This window comes from Callospermophilus lateralis, chromosome 4, assembly GCF_048772815.1.
Source record: "Callospermophilus lateralis isolate mCalLat2 chromosome 4, mCalLat2.hap1, whole genome shotgun sequence".
Classification (NCBI taxonomy): domain Eukaryota; kingdom Metazoa; phylum Chordata; class Mammalia; order Rodentia; family Sciuridae; genus Callospermophilus; species Callospermophilus lateralis.
Genome location: NC_135308.1, coordinates 78,416,584 through 78,440,229, shown reverse-complemented (window position 1 = coordinate 78,440,229; position 23,646 = coordinate 78,416,584). Strand labels below are relative to the sequence as shown.

Sequence of the window (23,646 nt, the reverse complement as noted above, 5' to 3'; positions counted from 1 at the left end):
ACCATACAAAGAAAGATCATTGAGTTGACAACAGGAGAGCACTTTTAAAGGTAATTCTGCCACTAACCAGCTATGTGACTTTGAACAAATCACTTCACTTAGATGGGCTTCAATTTCCTTTTCTGTAAAATGAAAGAATACAATGAATCAGATGCTCTCAAGAGGACTCTTCTGTGCTGAAACTCCATGTATATGATGCCTTATGCTATGCCCTTGGAGATAGGAAGAAGCTAGGTCCAGAGTGTCATCTCTTCCCACAAAGGCACAGAGAGTTAAACATTTAAATGACTTCGTGAATGTATGATGGAGAGAAAAACTGGGAAATATGTGTCCTCCTGACTTTAGGGTCTGAAGAAAACACAGTACTACTGTTGTAAGGTCTCACCATCTTTACACTGCAGTTTCATAAGAAGTGCAAACAGATAAACAAAGGAGGTTTGAGAAAGGCAACCATTTCAATAACTGTTCTGAGACTGTCCAAACAGAAAACACATGCTATTTCCCCTCAGCCTGACCAATTTGGCATTCAGAGTACAAGCTCATAGGGGAGGGGCTGGGCCTCTCCAGGCAGGAACTGGAGTCAGAGGCTTCCCCTGCTGCTTGCTGGGAGAGGACATTCGGAATGCCTTTCAGTGCCTGGCTTCCTGAGCTGTCTCACAGTAGCCAGGCAGCTTGGGGCAATCTGACTGCATCTTCACCTTCAGCCCTGCAGGAATCTGGATGCAGGCCAAATACAGCAGCTCGAGAGACATGCTGGATGAGGATGGGGATACCACCATGAGCCTGTATTCTCAAGCCTCAACTATCACCCGGCAGCTAGAGCCCAGGCAAGCAGGTATTCTCGTCTCCTGGAGTTCAAGCAGACAGAGCTTTGAAAAACGTATTTGATGAGGTACCTCTCTTAGGAATATACAAAATGGAGGGAAGAGGAAATATTTTCAAGATTTGCAGTGCTAAGTAACTCTGCACTTTCCGGAACTGAACGTGCCACATATAAACAACTGAAGAAAAAAAAAAAAACTTAGTCTCCACACAGGTGTTTTGTTTTCTGAAATCCTATTAGCATAGTGGTTTGCAGTTGAGGGGTTGTCAAATTTTCTGAGAAGGAATAGCATACAAAGGTCAAACTGTATGCACATTAAAGCAACATCCTCTCCCCTTTTTCTTCCAATGAAGACCAAATCAAGTGTTGCTTTTTCTTTTTTTCTTTTTACCATCTGTGATCTGATTTGAAAATATAGATAAATGAAAGCTAGTGTTGAACTCATGGCTTTAAAAGGAAGATTTCCAAATGAACCAATTAACCCTGGTATTTTGTAATAATAATTTTGCATTTTGAAGCTGCAAGATCTTGGGAGACTCATGACAACATCAGGTGTTTGGTTTTACTCTCTGTGAAATGAGGGATGATTAAAATAAATGCTTTCTGAGGCATCCCCTTAGCTCCAAATTCCACCATTTGATAATTTAAATAGTGGCCTCAGATTTCAATTACTCCAATCCCTATTTTCATTCAACTCTATTGATCTTAGAGTATTATTGAGAAGGTTTATCAGAGTACGGAAATATTTCATTTTAGTTGCATATGAATTCTATCTAATCATTTTATTTATAACCATTCATCCTATGATACATTAATACAAATTTTTCAGTTCCATTGATTTTCATAGTTCACGTTCATTATTCCCTTGACTACTGAGCCATCTAAAGCAGAAGTGACTTAATTCTAGAGAAGAGCTCACATGGTACTGTACATAGAACTAGGTTCTCGGTTCTACTGTAAGCTATGCCATTACCATTTTTGTGATCATGAACACAGTACTTAAGTGTTCTGAGCATCAAGTTTATTTAGAAAACATCAATGATAGTAGATGGGTATTTAGTGCTTATGCTGTGTCTGGTATTGTTTTAAGTATTTTATGCATATAAGTTCATGTTAAATTTAACTAACATTAAACAGAAGTGGCAAAACCTTCCATAAAGTGGCCATGAATACTTAGAGGTAAATGATGTAAAGTACTTGATATATCACAGACACTTCAAAAATGTGAACTTCCTTTTGATATTTAGTACTTTGAGAATCCCTAAAGTGTTCTGTTTAACATTTAAGTGTCAGTCTGCATCAGAGAGATCCTTATTTGTTGCTTGTATCTTAACATGTCATTTCCCTTCTGACCATATCCAGGTTTTTCTCACATCTGTAAATCAGGACAGACCCTTTTTCACTATTTTTTTTTTTTTTTCCCTTTTCTCTTTAGTTTTTTTCCCCCTTCCCTACACTAAACCGTTACATTCACTTTCTATGTATAAAAGACCCTCCACCTGAGTCCCACTGATAACGGCTTTTTGTTTTTCAACTAAACTATTCAGTAAGCTGTCAGGGAACATTGGGGGATTTCCAGCCTCCTTGACCTAAAGCTAAGTGACAACAGGAGAGATATGGTTTCTGTAGCCACAGGATGTGTGTAATAGGATACTAAATGCTTTTCTTCTACAAATGCTAGGAAGAATCAGTTCTTAGGGCTTTGGTTTTGAGCAGCTTGTGTTTAACTACATTTTTCACCTCTGACTGGAGCCAGGAACTCTCACAAGGATTAGTGATCAACATAAGCAGGAACAGTGTGTACAAATAAGTTCTGTTAAGGTTGGAGGATGGAGAGAGGGCTGTAGCAAGATAAAACACAAATGCAGCATTTGGCAGTCTCTCTGTAAGAGATGGAAATCAGAACAGTTAGGAGCGGAGATTACAAAGAAGTATCTTGGAGACAAACATCTGGAAATAGTTACCTTAGCCTACATAAATGATATCTTGTTTTCATGTTCTTGTGATAATGCAAATATTTGGAAGAATGTCACTATAAACGTCTCTTAGGAAAATATATCTGATATAACTTTGTGTTAAAAACAATGGCAATGATAACTCTTGAAATTTTTTTTTGGCATTGTAGAATATTCAAAGTCGATATAATGCTGTGGCAAAATTGTGAATTGGCACATATATTTATTGCCCAGATTTTTATTTTCTCATTCAAAAATCATAAATCTCAATCATGTTTATGCTAAAAATACCAACAAAATAGAAAGTAAAAATGAAACCCCTTACACATTTTCCATAAACTTATGTTTAGGTTACTGTTATATCAGGCAAGTGCAAAGTACAGAGGATACAATGTCAAATGTGATATAATCCCAGCTTAGTCTAATACCATTCTCAGCTAAGCTACAATTGTAATGGCATGCTGTGGTGGAAGCATGTGCTGGGTACAAATGACTGTCTGACTTCTCTCTGATAGGGATAAAGGAGATCAGGAATGACTTGAGAGAGGGAGTGAGCATTGCACCAAGTTGACATTAGGATGTTCCACATGATGAGGAATCAGGAGCAGGGGTTCAGGATTAGGGACCCTACAGGAAAAGATACATGTAAAGTTGGAGGGGGAGACTGGTGAAAAGAAAGTCTGGTAAGTTAGGACTTTTAGGTCATACTAAGGTGTTTAAATTCCATCAATTATTAAAATGAGATCAATGAAGGATTTAAACAGAGATAAACATAAAATGTGCTCTTAGAAGTTCCTCTAGGCTAAAATGAAGAGGGCGAACTGAAAGAATATGGAACAGGATAAGCCTGCACCCAGTGTTTTCACTGGTCTGGCTAGATGAGAATCCTGAATTGAGGTAGTAGAGTAAGAAGGAGGAAGAGGAATCAGATATGAGAGATGTTGAGGAGAAAGAGCTTAAAGATCAGTGTTCAGTTGCATGTAAGAAGTCGACTTACAATTGCATCAACTGTAGGTTGGCTAAAGTCTATCAGATATTCTATGGAGAGGGCCAGAAACTTTAGGAGGAACAGAAAAAGTAATAAATTCAGTCTGGCTTTAAGGTAGTCTGGTTGGAGGCAAGATATGCATTTGTGGTTGTCCAAAGACATTGGTATGTGAAGGTGTGGGCTTGTGGTAAGAATTCTGAGCTACACATATATGTAGAAATTACCGGCATAGTAAATAAATAAATAAGTGCTTAAGCAATGAAGTAAAATAAATAGCACTTAAATTTATGGGAGTGAGTGAGATCACACAGGGAGGGAGGGAATGTAAAATGAAAAGACAACAGAACAGAAGAATAGTGACAAGGAGAGGAGCTTGGGCAATAGCAACAACTGAAGGACAGGAAGAACAAGAGGATCCAACAGGAGCTTCTAGGACTAAGAAGTAGAGAGGGGTGGAGTATGGAGCTGGGAGAGAGAGAGGCATCGAGGAAAGCAGGAAATAGTAAATTCAAAAGTAATGGGAAAGCCAAGGACACTGAGTAGTAATTGATGAATTATTATAGGAATGAGCAAAGGCTTTTTAAAATTACTTTTTAAGGTGCAAGAGATTCTAATTTAATCATAGATTGAAAAGAAGCATAGGAGACTAACTTCACATTAACATGGTGATGAGAGAGTGAAGTGACAGATGGACAAAGATTCTAGCTAAAGACTAAACGTTATCCTAGCAAAAACAGTAAAAAAAAAAAAAAATTAAAACAACACTTAATAGTAAATTCAATTCTGACTTTTTTCCTGCTCATATTAATTACAATATTATTGCATTTTCCTACAGATTTTTACTTTTGTTTCCTTAACTACAGTATAAACCCCTCATGCAGCGGCATGGCACGAATCACACCCCATTGATTCAACAAATCTTTGAAGCACATCCACTGAATACTAAACATTATGGTAGGCTCTGGAAAGGCCTTGGTTTTGAGGCACTTAGAAAAGTGGGAGGAATAATTGGAATCAATCATTCTAATACAATGTCATTTAGGGCTACTGAATGCATACCAGAGGCATAGAATCCACATAGGAATGAATGTGTTACTGACTGTGTCTAGTTTTGCATCTTCCTAGATAAGGAGACAGGTGCTCTGAATCTGGAAGGCTCAGTCCAAGTTTTCTAAACAAAGCAAGATGTGGCACTTGGTCACTTTTCCCTAGCAAGGACCACAGTGCAAAGATCCACCAGCAGAGAGACAGGCATTAGCCTGGTGTACATGCCAGAGATACAACCTTTAATGAGTAAAATTAAGAGGCAAGAGTTCAGAGAAAACGATGAGGTGCCAATTTTGTATTAAATTTTAGATAAGGATAATTTGGGGAATCACAAAATCTTGTAATGTGGCTTTTTGCAAATTATTGAAATTCTCTTTGTTTTCCAGCTGTTAAGACCCTTTATAGTTCAGAGAAAGAGAACATTTTGAGTATTGTCTGCTTAATTTCTTGCAGGCCCTGGGCTTGGAGAAGTGTAAAGGTTTCTCTGTCACCTGATAAAGGGTAACTGGTCAAATATGACAACTCCCTTTATCCGTAAAATTTCATATAATGACAAAGGAGTTTGTACTCAAAACTTGACCCTGACACTGTAGCCTTTTATAGTATGGTTATAGTAAGAGGATACTGAAAGGAGTGTTTTTTTTTTTTTTTTTTTCTATATATATCTTATTATTCCTAGGGATGTTTATATCATTCCTTGGCCTGTCCACACCTCTTTCTAAACATGCCTCAGGAGACAGTGTAGGGATTCTCTTCCAAAAAATAAAACCACATTAAAGCCAAACCAAACTCATGCACCTCCTGGCTTATTTTTGTGAAAATCTCTCTCTTTATTTTAGGGTGGGAGTGGTCCCCAGAGAGAGGCTTCAGCATGATTAGGAACACTTGAGATAAAACTCAGGAACATTGGTCTAACAGTTAGAAGAAAAACATTAGAGGGGAAAACAGCATTGAAGGAAAAATGAAACGTTCAAGTTCATGGTCTTTCCATCATGGAAGCTTGGTTTCCTAGGACATGACCATGACTGGTGTAGAAACACCCCAAGGTAAGATTTCTCTGGGTATTTAGATAAAACAGGGATGTATTATGAATATTGAGGAGGAAAGAAAGATTTCAAATGCAAAACTTGATCAGGTAAAGATGATTACTTGGAAAGGATTTTTAAAAAACTGGTTCTTAGCAGAAGACATGTTATACTTTATTTTTCTGTCCTAGAGGCAATTTCAGGAAGGATCATGTATTTCATGGATATATTATTAAATAATGCTCTAATATCTAAAGTCAAGGTTCTGACATTATTGTAAAGATTTAAGTTTACTCTTTTAGGTTCATTAGGCAGAAAATCAACACTTCCCTTGTCCATAATATTATCCAAGGGAAAGCATAAATAATTTGGTTGAGTTTTATAGTTCTTCTCCTTTCCTTTTTTTTAAATTTCTAGTTTGTCCAGGGAAATATTAGTCATAAAAAGGGATATAATTTTTAATTTTTATGACTTTGAGATATATATACATAATAAGGTTTAGTAGGGGTAACCAGGAATATTCCAGAGATACAGAATAGACATTCATTAATTCACTGAACATTATTTGAGCTATTTTTAATTATTGGTCTGCAATAGTGGCTATTTAAATTTTAATCTTTTCCAAGAAAGAGTTTACTTGAAAAAAATGTTTACCTTTATTTTATTTATTTATATGGTGCTGAGGATCAAACCCAATGCCCCATGCAGGTGAGGCAAGTGCTCTACCACAGAGCCACAACCCTAGCCCAAGAGTTTACTTTCTAGTGGGGTAAGATAGATACAAAACAAAAGAAATAAATGAGTCATATATCTTTAAAGGTAATAAGAAATATGAAGGAAAAAAAACATGAAGCACTTGGTACATCTGGAAGCTAGGAATATACATTTATTTTAGAGTGGGAGTGGTCCCCAGAGAGAGGCTTCAGTATGATTAGGAACGAACACTTGAGATAAAATAAATTTTCTTGGACTATATTTAACTTTAAAAACGTTTAGGGTTTTAGAGACATTTGGCCTAAGTTATGTTGTGCTTCTGACCTTGTTTTGTTTTTTTTTTTCCATTCTTTGATCTGAAATTCTCTTAAAGTCAATGCCCTGAAGAAAGCATACTTTTCTAGGAAAATGTAGAATAAACCACATAGGTCAGCTGGTTGAAGGGCACCCAGAGGAAGTGCATCTTTTATATTTGTTCAGGACACAGAATCTCACGCAAGTCACTGTATAGAAACCTGTAGGATTGGGACTTATATTTTGCTGACTCTGCCCTCTGCTGACAGAAATATTGCTAAAAAAAATAGCTTTTTGAAAACCTGTCAAATTTAACTTTAGATAATACTCTCTTCTTCTGTATACTTACATAGTTTAGGGGCTATTTTTTCATGATTTCATTCTTTTTTTTTTTAATCTAAACACCAAATATTTATTACCTTTATGGGATATATTCTAGTTTCAGTATTGGAAATAATTAGTGAACAAGACAGATGAGATGGTTATTTTAATGGAATGCATATTTGGAGGAAAGGGAGACAGACAAAAACCAACCTGACATGAAAATGTTACCTAATATTAAACACACACACACACACACACACACACACAACAAGGTGAGTACTGTACTAGAGATGGAGTCAGCCCTTCTTCTAGGGATGTGCCATTTACACTGAAAGCAGAGGAACAGGCAATAGGCTGCCAAGAATCAATCTGAGGAAGAACTAATGCAGTGGCAGAGGCCAGTGTAGCAGGAGGTACAAAGACAGGGGCAAGCTCATTCAGACCAAGAATAGAAGAGAAGGCTACCAGGAATAGAGCATTTGAGAAAGGGGAGAATGGTTCAGAAAAGAATAAAAGAAGTAAATAAGGTCTAGATGAAAAGACTGTTTTGTGGGATTTTTGTTCCAAGTGCAAAAAAACTATTGGAAGTTTTTAAGTCAGGAAATATTGTAATAAAATTGCTGTTTTTTTTAAAAGGGCAAACTGTGAAAAGTGATTTGCATTTTCAAAATATAATTCAAGCTATTTATGAAGAATACAAATATGAAGAGAGAATAAGATTCATGCTTTAAAATGCAGCATGTGTTTTCTGTGATGTAAACATTTTCCTTTGTAGATTTTAAGAGATTAGTAATTGTATTTCCTATTTCTACACAGTCTTTACCACTTATCTTTCTCCCTTTGGAAATAATGTTTAGTGCAAATCTTTGTGCCTAGAATGTTTTATATAGAGGATCTTGTTAGATGGAAATGAATTTGTGTTTCTTTAGTCTTTCTTAGTTTTAGAACCTGAGTTGAATTCTCAATGAAGTAGAACTCAGAGATCACAGAAAGGTCGGAGTTTGAGGGTTTCCTTCTCCTTTTGTTTAATTTGACTCAGAATTCCAGATGCCAACTCCATCTGAGTTGAAGTCCTCCCTGTTAGAGCTGTGGTCATTCAGACCCACATAGATGACTTCACTAGGCGATAGGTCTACTCAGGACGTTCAATGGCACTTCTGTAATTACAAGTCAAACTTCTAGAAATGGAAGCAGGGAATTTTCTCTTCTCCTCCTCCCCCTCTTCCTTCCTCTCCTCCTCCTCCTCTGTTATTACTTAACTCCTGCAAAACTTGAAATAGTTCAAATCTGTCTTTGAGAAATTTGATAATTATGTTTCTGTATACTCTATTTTTGAGGAAATATAAATGAAATGAATGAATAAAAAGCATCCTTGCAAAAGAAGGACCAAGAAACCCCAAAGAAAAAGTTTAAAATGGTCATTTCTCATTACTGATATGTAATTTGCTTTTCAGAAGAAAGATACATGTGACATGTGGGGGGAGTCACATATTGCAGAAGTAAAATTAAATTAGTTTCATATGTTCTTTGATGATGTTAAAAATTGTTCTTTAGTAGCTTCAGGTGTCTCAAACTCTGTTTCAGGCATTTTTTAGGAGAATTTTTCATCATTAAAATTTTGACAAGCAGGAGGTTATAAAAACAACCACATAAAGATAACAGTTGTATATATTGTGATTTGGAGCACAGTAGGACTGGGGGGGAGGATAGGAAAGGGTGGGACTTGTGAACAACTCTAGTTGTGAAAAGTGAGGTTTAAGTGAGCCTTATGACCATGTTTCTGAGGACAAAGGGTAAGTTATCTAGACCTGATGACCAGGTCCTGCATGGTTTTTCCTGTCCAGAACCACCTCCTCCTATTTGCTGGTTGCTGACTTAGATGGAAGAAGAGGAAAAGCTAAACCTTTCTTTCTCTTTTGTTCCCTACAGAGCAAAGGACTCCCTCTTCAGCTTGGCGTCCAGTGGCCCTCACACTACTGACTTTGTGCTTGGTGCTGCTCCTAGGCCTGGCAGCCCTGGGCTTTGTGTGTAAGTCTGAGCTCTGCCTTGGGGGAGGATCCTGGTTCCATGATCTGTCTAGGTGAAACACGGAACACTTGTTATGAATTTTTAAACTTTTAATTCTGGAGCTTAGGGGGCAATTCAATGCTCCTTTTCTAATAGCAACCATTTAAAGATCAGTGGGGGAAGAAGTATTAAAATAGAACTATCATTTGCTAACTAGAATTAAACATTATTTTCAGTTCAGGATTTTGTATGCTTTTATATCAATATTTAAAACAATGACTTCATCTCTCTCCTGTTCCACAAGAGTGGGTTGGCAGTGGCTTTTGCTTTCAGTGTGTATGTCTCAGTGGTCTAGAGCAAAGGAAAGAGATTTTATTTCTATTTATATTCTCAATACAAGGAAAATAGTTAAGGCCCTTAATCACTGTATTTTCCATTAAGAAGACATTTTGCAAAAAATTGTGAAAAATAAAACACAGAAGAATGCATGTGTGAAAATCTTTATATTTTAAATGAACAAGGACAAGTTCCTTAAAAATAAAAGTGGATAAATTTGCCTCATCAAATTAAGATCCTGCAGTCATGTTCCCTGAACAGCTGAAGGTGATTCAAAGCAAAAGGTCATAAAAACAAGCAGATGTGTCAAAAAGTTGATTTTTATAGAAAAATTTAAAAATTTTGTTTATGATCTTAAATGTTTTTTATTTATATATGACAGTGAATGCATTACAATTCTTATTACACATATACAACACAACTTTTTATATCTCTGGCTGTATACACAGTATATTCACACCAATTCATGTCTTCATACCTGTACTTTGGATAATAATGATCATCACATTCTACCATCATTAATAACCCTATGCCCCCTGCTCCCCCTCCAGTCCCTCTGCCGTATCTAGAGTTTGTCTATTCCTCCCATGCTCCCTCACTCCCTATCCCACTATGAATCAGCCTCCTTATATCAAAGAAAACATTCATCATTTGTTTTTTTGAAATTGACTAATTTCACTTAGCATTATATTCTCTAACTACATTATTAACCTAAAATTTCATGATTTTATTCTCTTTTATTGCTCAGTAATATTTCATTGTGTATATATGCCACATTTTTTTCATCCATTCAACTATTTAAGAGTATCTAGGTTGGTTCCACAGTTTAGCTATTGTGAATTGTGCTGCTTTAAACATTGATGTGGCTGTGTCCCTGTAGTATGCTATTTTTGGGTAGAGACCAAGAAGAGGAATAGCTGGGTCAAATGGTGGTTCTATTCCCAATTTTCCAAGAAATCTCCATACTGCTTTCCATATTGGCTGCACCAATTTACAGTCCCACCAGCAATAAGTGTACCTTTTTCCCCACATCCTCGCCAACACTTATTGTTGTTTGCATGCATAATAGCTGCCATTCTGACTGGAGTGAGATGAAATCCTGGAGTGGTTTTGATTTGCATTTCTCTAATTGCTAGTGGTGATGAACATTTTTTCATGCATTTGTTGATTAATTGTACATCATCTTCTGAAAAGTGTCTCTTCAGAATCTTGGCCCATTTATTTATTGGGTTATTTGTATTTTTTTGGTGTTTAGCTTTTTGTGTTCTTTATATACCTAGAGATAGCACTCTATCTGATGTGTGAGGGGTAAATATTTGCTCCCAAGATGCAGGCTGTCTATTAACCTCACAGACTGTTTCTTTTGCTGGTAAGAAACTTTTTAGTTTGAGTCCATCCCATTTATTGATTCTTGATTTTAATTCTTGCACCACAGGAGTCTTACTAAGGAATATGGGGCCCTAAAAGTTCCACCAGAAAACTTCTAGAACTAGTAAATGAATTCAGCAAAGTAGCAGGTATAAAATCAATACCCATAGATCAAAAGCATTTTTGTATATCAATGACAAATCCTCAGAAAGGGAAATGAGGAAAACTACCCCATTTTCAATATCCTCAAAAAAATACACTTGGGAATCAACTTAATGAAAGAGATGAAGGATCTATATAATGAAAATTACAGAACCCTAAAGAAAGAAATCAAAGAAGACCTTAGAAGATGGAAAGATCTACCTTGCTCTTGGATAGGCAGAATTAATATTATCAAAATGACCATACTACCAAAAGCACTATACAAATTTAATGCAATTTCAATCAAAATACCAATGGCATTCCTTATAGAATGGGAAAAGCAATCATGAAATTCATCTGGAAAAATAAGAGACCCAGAATAGCTAAAGCAATCCTCAGCAGGAAGAATGAAGCAGGTGGTATCACTATATCAGACTGGTAGACCAATGGTACAGAACAGAGGACACAGAGACTAACCCACAAAACTACAGGTATCTTATATTAGACAAAGGTGCAAAGAACATGCATTGGAGAAAGATAGCCTATTCAACAAATGATGCTGGGAAAATTGGAAATCCACATGCAACAAAATAAAATTAAACCCCTATCTCTCACCATACACAAAACTCAACTCAAAATGGATCAAGGACTTGGAATACAACCAGAGACCCTGTGTCTGTAGAAGAGAAAGTAGGCCCTAATCTCCATCATGTGGGATTAGGCCCCAACTTCCTTAATAAGACTCCTGTGGTGCAAGAATTAAAATCAAGAATCGATAAATGGGATGAACTCAAACTAAAAAGTTTCTTATCAGCAAAACAAACAGTCTTTGAGGTGAATACAGAGCCTACATCTTGGGAGCAAATATGTACCTCTCACACATCTGATAGAGCACTAATCTCTAGGGTATATAAAGAACTCAAAAAGCTAAACACCAAAAAGACAAATAACCCAATCAATAAATGGGCCAAGGTTCTGAAGAGACTCATTCTAAGAAGATGATCTACAATCAATCAACAAATATGTGATCTTAAATTTAAAAGTAAAAAAACTTCTTGTTTCTCCCTAAATCCAAAATTTGTATGACATAACTTTTAGTTTGCAATCATCATTACTCTTAGGAATATAAAGCAACTCTCATGATTCATAAGGGATTTCTCTATTTAGATTTAGAAAACCAAAGTTCAAACGTGCATTAAAATTTTATAGTTAAATTTCATTAGGGAAGTTTGTTGATCCCATTGATAATAATCATAAATCAATAAAAATATGGAAATGATAATTGACCATTTTAATAATCAGACAAACAACAATATATGGAATATTGCCAATATTTAATGTAATGTTCTATAGGTAAATGAATCATGGTTTTAGATTGAGTAATCATTTGCATGAACAGAAACATATCTATTCAGTAGTAAAATAGTTTGAGAATTTACTTCTGAAGCTAGAAACTGTTATCATGACTCCACATTTTCAGAAAGACTTAGAGAAATTAATTTGTGCAATATGATACAATTTGTTATGTATGTACTAGAGTCTCTACTTGGATATATGCAATGTGAGATCTCAGAACCTAAGATCTTAACTTATATACATTTTTGCCTTCATCTTAAGTAGAAATTAGAGGTAAAAGTGAAGAAATGAACTGTCCAGTCTGACCTAGCCACTTGGGTTAGTTTTTCAGTTCTACCAGCTATCCAGTACTCAGCAAGACAGCATTTCTGAAAAGGAAGAAAGGTTGGCGAATCTCTCTCAACATCTGCAGTCTGTCCAAGCCCAGAATAGGAAGCTTGCAGAAACCCTGCAGCATGTGGCTGAAAAACTCTGTCGTGAGCTTTATAACAAAAGTGGAGGTAAGCGGGTCTTCATCACTCTGCCCCCAGGATATTATCTGTCAATCTAAGTTGAATTTCTTATTAACATAACTGGGAACCAGTATTATTTAATTAGTTTTCTGGAAAACTTGATAAGGAGTTTGGATTGCAAGACCATGATAAGTTTAGGAGGTCATGCAGTCCATACATGTTTGTGTTACTGTGTATGAAAGAATTCTTTAAATGCAACACTTAAAACAATAACAAAGCAATTAGTTTGGAATAGCCAACATAACATTACAAGTAAATAAGATGGAAATGTTTCAATTTACCTTGTCCCATAATTGAAAAATCATTCCTATTATAAGTCAATAAACTCATAATTTAAGAATCATAGAAGGATCAGATAAAGAAGGCAGATAACCTGAATCAAATCTGTTATTTTAATTCCATATGATTTGACTGATACTGAAAAAAAATGTACATTTTAAAAAGTACTCTAGGAGACATCAATGTCAATGATAGGTGTACCACAGTTGTATAAATAAAAATACTGTTGGAGAAGTCAGTGAGGGTGTGTGTGTGTGTGTGTGTGTGTGTGTGTGTGTGTGAGAGAGAGAGAGAGAGAGAGAGAGAGAGAGAGAAAGTGGGTGGGGGGAGAGGGAGAGAGAAAGAGAGAGAGGGAGACTATTTCCTGTCCTATTTGTATTTCATTATCCATTTTATTCAAGTCAGTCCTCTATTCTGCTCTCTTTTTGTTTGAATTTTAAAATTTATTTTTTATTCTAATTTGTTATATATGACAGCAGAATGCATTACAATTTGTATTATACATGTAGAGCACAATTTTTCATATCTCTGGTTTTATACAAAGTATATTCACACCATTTGTGTCTTCATACAGGTACTTAGGGTATAATGATGTCCATTTCATTCCACCATCTTTTCTATCCCCATGCCTCCTCCCTTCCTGTCCCAACCCTTTACCCTGGCTAGAGTTTGTCTAATCCTCCCATATTCCCCCTCCCAAACCCATTATGAATCACCTTCCTTATATCAGAGAAAACATTCAGTATTTGCTTTTTTGGAATTGGCTAACTTCACTTGATATTATATTCTTTAACTCCATCCATTTATCTGCAAGTCCCATGATTTTATTCTCTTTTATTGATGAGTAATATTCCATTGTGTATATATAACACATTTTTTAATCCATTCATCTACTTAAGGGCATCTAGGTTGGTTCCACAATTTAGCTATTGTGAATTGTGCTACTATAAACATTGATGTGGCTGTGTCCCTGTAGTATGCCCTGATTTCCTTAATAAGACTCCTATAGTGCAAGAATTAAAATCAAAAATCAATAAATGGGATGGATTCAAACTAAAAAGCTTCTTCTCAGCAAAAGAAACAATCAGTGAGGTAAAGATAGAGCCTACAGAATTGAAGCAAATTTTTACCACAAGCACATCAGATAGAGCACTAATCTCTAGGGTACATAAAGAACTCAAAAAGTGAAACACCAAAAGAACAAATAACCTAGGATGTGGGGGAAAAGGCACACTCATACACTGCAGATGGAACTGCAAACTGGTGCAGCCAATATAGAAAGCAGTATTGAGATTCCTTGGAAAACTGGGAATGGAATTACCATTTGACTCAGCTACCCACTCATCGGTCTATATCTTCTGCTCTCTTTAACATATATACCTAAGAAGAAATATGTATTATCAATTCTTCAGTTTTTATTTATCTTTTGGGAACTCTAAAACAGGACAAAATCTCAGACTTCCAGACATACACTACTTCACACCTTAAGCAGACATCTTGATTATATAATCACCCAACAATATGAATAGGCATAAACAAATAATATGAATAGGCATACTTCTACTTCTCTAAATGATTTTTATTCACATGAATACTGATTTCACAGATCATGTTATTCTCTCTTATTTTTCTAACAGCCCAGTGGGTATACTTCTCTTTGTTCAGTGCCCTATCTCAGCAAAAAGAGAATCCAGCTTTCTCTATAATTTTTATCTAGCTATATTAAAAAAAATTAAAAGAAAAGCTAGGAAAATAAACCACATTTAGTTTAAATATAAAACTGACATCCCAAAGTTAGGAACTAGGAATAAATGCTGTCTTGAGAGTTGAATATATTAAAAATAAAGTTTGGGTCTGAACCACCTATATAAACTTGCATTCCTGAGTCCAAGTCCTAGGAAAAATAAAGGAGAAACAGAAATAAAAAGGACTATAAGGAAAAAAATTGATAGGACTATGTTTGATGATATATTTTTAGGTTTTTATAAAACTGAATGTTCTTCCTAAGAATATTAGCCTTGGTAATATATACATTATTGCTTCACTGATCATGAACAATGTTAAATTTTTATCACTTTATTTCACACACACACACACACACACACACACACACACACAATTTATAGATGAGGATAGTTCAAAGAAATCACACATGTTCATCTTAGGAATCCAATGGTGTTTGTAATTTCCCTAGTCATACAGCCATGAATAAAACAGTTGAAAACAATCCATGTTCAGTGCACACATTCATTTCTCTCTCAAAATATGCATTTCTCCTTAAATATATTTTCTTTTTTTCTTTCTTTCTATCTATCTACCTATCTAGTGTGTGTGTATATATACATATACACACCATATACATGGCGTGCATGTGTGTGTTTGTATGTATACATGCGCGTTATGTATGTGCAAGTCCAGGGAAAATTAATTACTTCTGACTCGTTCTATTTTTCTAATTTTTTAATGTAATATTAAATCAAATATTAAAGTAGGTAAAGTTATATTGGTAAAGAGGTATCTATTTCTATCACTTCAGCTGCCTAGTATTTTTATTTCACATAAGGCACTATATTTGAGTCTTTCTCCTTTCCATCTAATTGTATCTTGCTTTTTTTCCTATACACTCATTGAAATTACACTTTCTATCAATTCTTATAGAAATATGGAACTTTACTTGTACAGAGAAAATCACTCACCATATGTGAAGATTAAAGTTATGCAAGAAATCTTATAACTGGAAAGGGGAGTAAGATATTAATATACTGTATCAACTGTACATCAACTGTATCAGTTACAGTTTATATCTCCTGAAGCTAGAGCAGACATTACAATGAGCCAATATTCTCCTTTGTGTGGAGCTCAGATGCAGCTTCCTAATCTTTTCCTACAGAGTGCTCCAAGCAGGCATTACCAATCTAAATTGTCACAGTGACAGTCATGATTAGACTTGAAACTAACATCCATTCAGCCTGTTGCATGTATAAGCTACTGTGCTAAGGAAACTATTTTCCTATTTACTCTTTACCACATTCCTTTTAGGGCCTGTAACTCTCAGGGCCTAACTCTTAAATATACCGTCAGTACCTAATGTTCCATCTAAGAACACTCAACTTGTGTACTTATTTCTTTGGCATGGATGCCAATCTTAACTTTTGATACATAGAAATTTACCATTCTAACTTCAAGGCTTGTCTCAGCATTTTTTTCCCTAAAATTTTATTTTTGTTTATAGTAAGAGCCCATTTCACATTGGTATACATTGTATTTTTTTAAAACCCCTTTGTCATAAGAATATGATTTTGAGAAAGAAAATTGTGATCCTTTGTTTATTGAATATAATGCATTATGCATTTCTGAACATATGAGCTGCTTCATGAATTGATTTTACTCTCCATGTGCTACATTGCATAGCCAAGAGACAAGGAAGTTTCCATCTAGACAAGGAAGTTTTCATTACTAGATTCTACACTCCATTAAGCGGTGTCTATTTTAATTTCCACTGTATAATCAGCACCAATTATAATGCCTGGCATATTGTGGCCACTCAATACAGATTTGTATTTATCATTGCCTGGGAAATTTAAATATCTGAGAGAAGGGAAATCAATTCTTATTTGGGACATAAACACTCTATAATTTCATGAGAAGAAATATAGCAGACATGAGTAGAAAATAACTTACAAATATTTTTCTTCTCTCAAGGACACAAGTGCAACCCATGCCCAGAAAAATGGAGGTGGCATGGGGACCAATGCTACCAATTCTATAAAGAGAGTAAAAGTTGGCAGGGCTGTGAATATTTCTGCACTGGTGAGAATGCCACCATGCTGAAGATAAACACACAAGAAGTGCTGGTAAGGTCCTGGTTCTTTTCAATGTTTGAAGAATTCTTAAGAAGAGGCCTTGAAAGAGCTGGCCAAGAAAATTCAGAGGAGTGAATGATATTAGCTCACAAATATTCCCACTTACTCTGATCAAGGACTCTGTCTTATTCCTATTGCTTTGCATGATTCCCTCAACTACATAAAAAGGAGTTCCGTTCTTCATAAATGCTTACTCCACAGAAACCACCCCTCAGCCAGGGAATAGATGGAGAATGCCTTAATTTTTTTAACCTCTTTTAGTTTGGGTAAGAAGAGTGTTTACATGATATCAGGAAGATGAAAATAGCACTGACTGTGTACTTGATTTATGAGTGGCAAATATTTAGTTAAATCATTAGCATGATCCACAAATATATATCTTGCTTTCCAGAAGACTGGTCAAGAAAAATATGAAAATCAAACTATAGACTGACACATTTTGAATAAGTACACGTTTAAAATGATGTAATTACCCCCCACCCCCGCTTTTTTTCCACATTCATTATTGCTTTGGGATTGAATTCTTTCATCAATGTGATCATTACTTGTTTATCTTTCTCTATAATTGAGCAGTGGTCTTGATGCAGAGCAGATTGTCAACAGATGTCCAGCTTTATATACAAAGTTTTAACATCCTTCCAGTCACATATTAATTCCTTCCTACTTCCTGAAATCTGTATGAATAAACTTTTGTAATATCTTTATTTAATATCCTTTACCCTCTATGGCTCCATTTATGCATAGAGGAAGGCAATTTCTTTCTTTCTATATTTTTTGGGGGGGTGGTTACTAGGAATTGAATGAACCCAGAGGCACTTAACCCCTAAGCTAAACCCCCAGCCCTTTTTATTTTTTTGAGACAGGGTGTCGCTAAGTTCACTAAATTGCTGAGACTTTGAACTTGTGATCCTCCTGCCTCAGCCTCCTGAACCACTGGGATTATAGGTGTGTGCCTCTGCACCCGGCCCAATTTCTTTTACTAACATAATATGTCCTGGAAAAAACATTTTCTTATTATATTTGTTTGCTTTACTTCCAGCCCATACTGAAGACTCAGTTATATAAATAAACTGTACTATATGGAATGGTAGGAAATTTTGCTATGAAAGTTATAAAGTTATTTTATTTTATATACTTTATAAATTTGTATATGTTTGAATCTCTTATACATGATTTATTTTCAGAAGTTTTAAAGTGATACCATTTAATTTGAAGAAAATATGTTCAAATACAGTTCTTTTCACATGACTACTGTGTGACCATCACTTTGCAATAGTTTCCCTGATATTACCTATGATCTCTTGTTGAATCAGCATGTGCCACTAATTATCTGAGGCACTGAGGATAGAACAATTGCTAAAAGTAAGTATTTATCCCTAAAGAGTTCATAATATGTTGGAAAGGAAAGACATAAATGGATGATCATAATAATTATACTATATATAATCATAATAATTATATATAATTCCTATGTTAAATATATATGAATATAGAGTGAGAGTAGATGAAAGAAAGTAAATAACTTTTTGAAATTTCAATATACATATTAGCAATATGGGCATACACATGACTATATGTGTGTGTGTGTTTGTGTGTGTAAAATTTAAAATTTCTTTGTCCCCTATAGTTTGAGACATAGATCATCCTTCCAAGTCCATTTTTCACTTCTTTGTGCATTGAAGTATATTCCCATTTATTTTCTCATACCCAGTTATTTTTTTCCCAGGTGTTTATAAAGGTTTATTTTCCATTCATGAACTTTTCCTTTTAAATTTTTCCATTTCCCATAGTCATTCCATATCTCTTTGTAAATCGTCTTCCCACTATGTTATATCACTCTTGATGTTTCATTTTGTGTCTTAAAAACAATGGATTATGCATAAATCTTGACTGATAAAATTCTTGGTTTCAAAATATCAATATATAAAATTGCATACTTCAACTAAGGCAAAATAAGTTCTTTAACCTGGATGAATTTCTAATGGATCTCATGACAGATACTTTTATCTCCTAATCACACCCTCATCTATGTGAGGTAGGAATTCTTTGTTGATCTCCCATGAACAGTGTTGGCTGCCCCCACACTTATTTGAAAATAAATTACAACTTCTTTAAAGCTAAAGATTTTCTTGTATGTCTTTCACAGGAGTTTGCCATGCCTCAGAGCTACTCTGAGTTTTTCTACTCTTATTGGATAGGGCTCTCCCGCAATAGCAGTGGCAAAGCCTGGCTGTGGATGGATGGAGCACCTTACTCCTTCGAACTGTAAGATTTCAGAACATATTACAGGGAAGGCATCTAACAGAAAGAGTGATGGAGTTAGCAGTTTGGTTCAGCAAACATCAATCAGACATTTGTTTTCTACTGAATGCTGTGTTCACAAGATGTCCAAAGATGTGTAGAATAGGCTTGCTTGCTTTTGAATGGCTTATAAAATAGGGAGACAGATCTGTAGTGCTAGTAAAATATCAGGAGACAGTTCCTGGGCTGTTTTCAACACTGGATGTCTAGGAGTAACTGTGAATTAGATAATTATAATGTGAGGGAAAGAAATAGAAAATCTTTTATGTCTGTGTATACTGAAGTCCAGGAGTCCAAGTTCTAAAAGTGAGTGTTTAAGGCCACAACTTGTCATACCTAGAAAAAGGACAAAACCTCAGATTTCTTTTCCTTTCCTTTCCTTCCTCCCTCCTTCCTTTCCTTCTCTCTCTCTCTCTCCTTCTTTCTTAGTATAGTGAAATAGGGAGCACATCTTTAAAAAAATAAGCTCACTGAGAGTAGATTTGCTGACAATATAAACAGACCATTATAAAACACTAGCTCTATTTATAATGAGAACATTTAGAAAGAAGAATGAATGAAAGTATTTGAATAGGAAAATGCAACCCTTATACCAAAATATATTACACTTAAAGCTATATCTGCTTTTCTTCACTAAAGCTTCTCTAAAGCATTTATTCTCTCAGGAGATAGAATTGATTAATATAATCATTTGTATTTTACAGTTAAGTAAATGGATTAAAGAGACAGTAAATAAGTTTTTAAGTAGCAGTAGAATCATATGATAAATTCAAATTAGAAACAATTTTTGTTGTTCTGGGTTTCCTGCTGCACTGAAGAACAAGAATCAAATTGATGGGCTGAAAATAAAGAAATAGGTGACCCCATCTTCTCAGTGAACTCATTCTGGGTGTATATTCTATAATTTTATCACCAGAAGAAGACTTTTAGGGACTTTATGGATACTTAATATTTTACTTGAAAAATAAACTGATTAACTCTTTCTTTCTTTTTTTAAGGTTTGAGATTATAATAGATGTTAGCAGCCTAAGAAGTAGGGACTGTGTGACCATCCTCAATGGAAAGGCTTTCTCAAAGGACTGTAGAGAGCTGAGACGATGTGCATGTCAGAGGACGGCAGCAAGAGTGGAGCCCGGAAATCTTCATTAGCCCCCTTGAACCAGCAGATGAAGGGGACTGACCGTTCTGCTTCAGCTACCAACAAAAGAACTGAGCCAAGGGAGGCCAATGCAAGGCATATTTGAGACACTGGGAAATGGAAAATAATCAGGAAAGGCAAACTCTCCAACTGGTACAATCAGGATTCCCATTTTTCTTGTTTGGGATCACTAGCATTTCTGAATTTCGGGGTCATGCACATATTTACCAGTCACAAGAAGTCTTCATCTGTGGACCACCAACCAGTCCCAGAAAACTTTACAGTTTTTATCCATTTTCTTGACTTAGAAATAACCTTCTGGTTTTCTTCCTTCTCAACATCCAACATCATCTCCCTATTTCTATGTCTTCCTCATATGTAGAGAAGGGACACACTCACTAAAAGAGAGGAATTAAATGGAAGTCACATCCTTTGCTCCAGAGGCAGGTGGTCCAGGGGAAATTAACAGACCTTCCCATTCTGTGCTTCTAAGTGCATGACTAATTCTTTTTGTTCCTCTTCAGTTTACACTTTTCCTTTCCCAGTTTGTCGATAGAGACTGCATCTGAAACAGCTGAAACAGCTGAAACAACTCCTTTTATGAGAATCTTCTTATAAACATACCTCTGCATACCCATTAATACTCCAATAGTTGTTTCTTTTTCCTAAGAATTTCTCAAATCTCCTTTACATAGAATCACTGCCCTTGATACCCACTTCAGAGAGACTGAAGATCATAAGAGAAAAAAAGAAAAAGAAAAAGAAAACAACCTCTCTTATGTACACCAGAAATAATTTGGTATCAGTTCTTATTTTCTCCCATTTGATCCATTTTTATACCATTCAGGTACTGAAGAGTTAATAATAATAAATATAAATAATGTAAAGTGTGTGTGATTTTAGAATGGATTTGTCATTTGGGGAAAAATTAAGCATGAGAATTCTTTTCAGAGTATGATAATAATCATTGTTTTGATTGTGCCTTACTGAGAGTTTGTGAGGACTCTGCGAATTGCTTATGTGATTATTTATGGAAAAATCCAAGCCTTTGAAATACATATTATCTTCAAGGAGAAGGTTTTTAATATTTTCCTAAAATGAGATATTGAAGCAAAATTATGACATCAACACATGACTGGTGAGTAAACTGCTTTGCAATAGACCACATGATTTCCAGTCAGGTCATGGAAAGTGAAAGAGACTGACAAACTACAGAGCTCAAGATGGCTGTTATGCACAATCATAACAGGGATCTCTGTGAATAAAACTGTCATGACTACTGACTTTATTGGTTATAGATTCATCAGTTTTTAGGGGTTTAATATTAGAAAGGATCATCCACAAAAGATTATAAATCTTCATTTTTCAACAGTGAAAACCAGGGTGCTTTGCTTTTATTTTCAGTAAACATGTATTTCATGGGGAAATTACATTCAGTTAGCAATCATGTGATGAAAAAACTCTTGCAGTGTTCCTTTTTGTAAGACTGTATTTGGTAAGATTGTTACTTTATCTGTACTACTTGCAGATTCTTCCTTGAGGACTCTTCTTTTAATTTTCTTCTTGTTAGCTATCTAGGAAATGTCTTCAGTACTGTACAAATTTTGTGTTGATATCCTGTGTCATACAGAGAGAACTGCATTTGTGGTTAGAAAATGAGAGTTTTAGACTTATTATTCTGAATTATCTTATGGGCCAATCATTTTACTTCATGGAGCTGATTTCATTAAGTTTAAAGCAGAAATATTTGTAAGTTCCTCATAATGGTACCGTTTGTTAAAATAAAGTAACTGGGAAATTAATTTCACATCCTAAATTGTAATATAAAAAGGAAAGAAAATTTATAAAATATTTAAAAAGATTTAGTGATTCATTTTTAAGCATAAGAGAGCACAAACATGCATAAACAACTTTCTTTGGCAAACTATATTCATAAACAAAAAGTAGAGATAACCACTTTGAGGATATTATCAAATATTTTATATGATGAGTGCAATGTTCAATGAAAGTGGCTAATATAATATGTATAGAATAAGAAATGAGGGGCTAGGGTTGTAGCTCAGTGGTAGAGCATTTCCCTAGCATGTGTGAGGCCCTGAGTTCAATCCTCAGCACCACATAAAGATATAGAAATAAAATACAGATATTGTGTCCATCTACAACTACCAAAAAAAAAAAATTAAAAAAGAAATGAGAATTAGGTGTGTTGTTAAGCAATCATTATTTAAACCTTACTGCTGCAAAGAAAATCCAGTTAAAATGAAAAAGTCAAATAAATTTATGGACTAAATTATAAAGTAGGGATATAATACTCACTTACGTATCGACTCCTGGCATTCTGTGCTCAGGGATGAATGATAATGTCTCTTTAACTGCCATTCTTTTGAAGAGTCTAGCTACCTGAAGAGTGAAGGGTGACCAGTGTCTTCAGTACCAATATTGGACCTAAAGGAGAGGTCTTCGTAGATAGTGAGGAGGAAAAAGAGAATTCTTTTGACATACTTTCTTTCCCTGAACTATTCTTCTTCATCTTTGCCCTCAATCCCCTGGTCTAACAAAAAAACACAATATTGATTGCATTATGAACGAACATTTCAGAACAAAAACATTATGGCACAATGTTTTCTCCACACACTTAAATTTTTTTAAAGAGTAGCACGTAATCACAAGATGAATTTGAAAATATGATTTGCAGAGAACAACTTTCAGTTGATAGTCAGATTGGGACCTCATCTTAATTGGTTTTTCAGCATAAGATGTTTTTATCCTTCTAGGTTGTAAGTATGTAATTCTGAAGAAATTGCAGGAAAAGTCAAACAAGAACACAGCCTTTCCTGGTAGAGCTGAGTTCCCCAGGGTACACAATGAGCTATTCCTTTTCCTGCGGATATTGAACCAGTACTTAGAACTTATCAACAGGAAACAGGTCAGGAGCCCTGGAATATCAGGAAGTTCAAGAAGGATGATGGGCAGATTTTATTTGGGGGATCCAAGAAGACTGTGAACCACGCACAAGGGTTTAGCAGGTTGTCTCAGGAGCAGTCTTAAAATTCGGGAGTTACTTCCTCTGTAGAGAGATTCTTGTGGTTTCCAAAAGGTACAAAAAGCAGAAAAATCTTACTTAAATGGTATATGACTTTTGTACAAGGCTCATTTTATTAAGAGGTTTTTTCAG

The 23,646-nt window shown here is 35.2% G+C and overlaps 1 protein-coding gene across 1 annotated transcript; it reads left to right on the top strand.

Annotated features, from left to right (window-relative positions):
* Nucleotides 1-621: 621 nt before the first annotated feature.
* Nucleotides 622-21,358, top strand: Clec1a (C-type lectin domain family 1 member A). The gene is made up of 6 exons (XM_076854120.1): nucleotides 622-835; nucleotides 9,100-9,198; nucleotides 12,702-12,878; nucleotides 16,872-17,023; nucleotides 19,179-19,297; nucleotides 20,332-21,358. The coding sequence occupies exons 1-6, from the start codon at nucleotides 721-723 to the stop codon at nucleotides 20,480-20,482; spliced, it is 813 nt and encodes a 270-aa protein (XP_076710235.1). The 5' UTR covers nucleotides 622-720; the 3' UTR covers nucleotides 20,483-21,358.
* The last annotated feature ends 2,288 nt before the right edge of the window (nucleotides 21,359-23,646 follow it).

Coding starts and splice junctions, on each gene's coding strand:
- Clec1a (XM_076854120.1), top strand. CDS start 721: ATGCAGGCCAAATACAGCAGCTCGAGAGACATGCTGGATGAGGATGGG. Junction 836..9,099: donor GCTAGAGCCCAGGCAAGCAG/GTATTCTCGTCT, acceptor TGTTCCCTACAG/AGCAAAGGACTCCCTCTTCA. Junction 17,024..19,178: donor TAAACACACAAGAAGTGCTG/GTAAGGTCCTGG, acceptor TGTCTTTCACAG/GAGTTTGCCATGCCTCAGAG.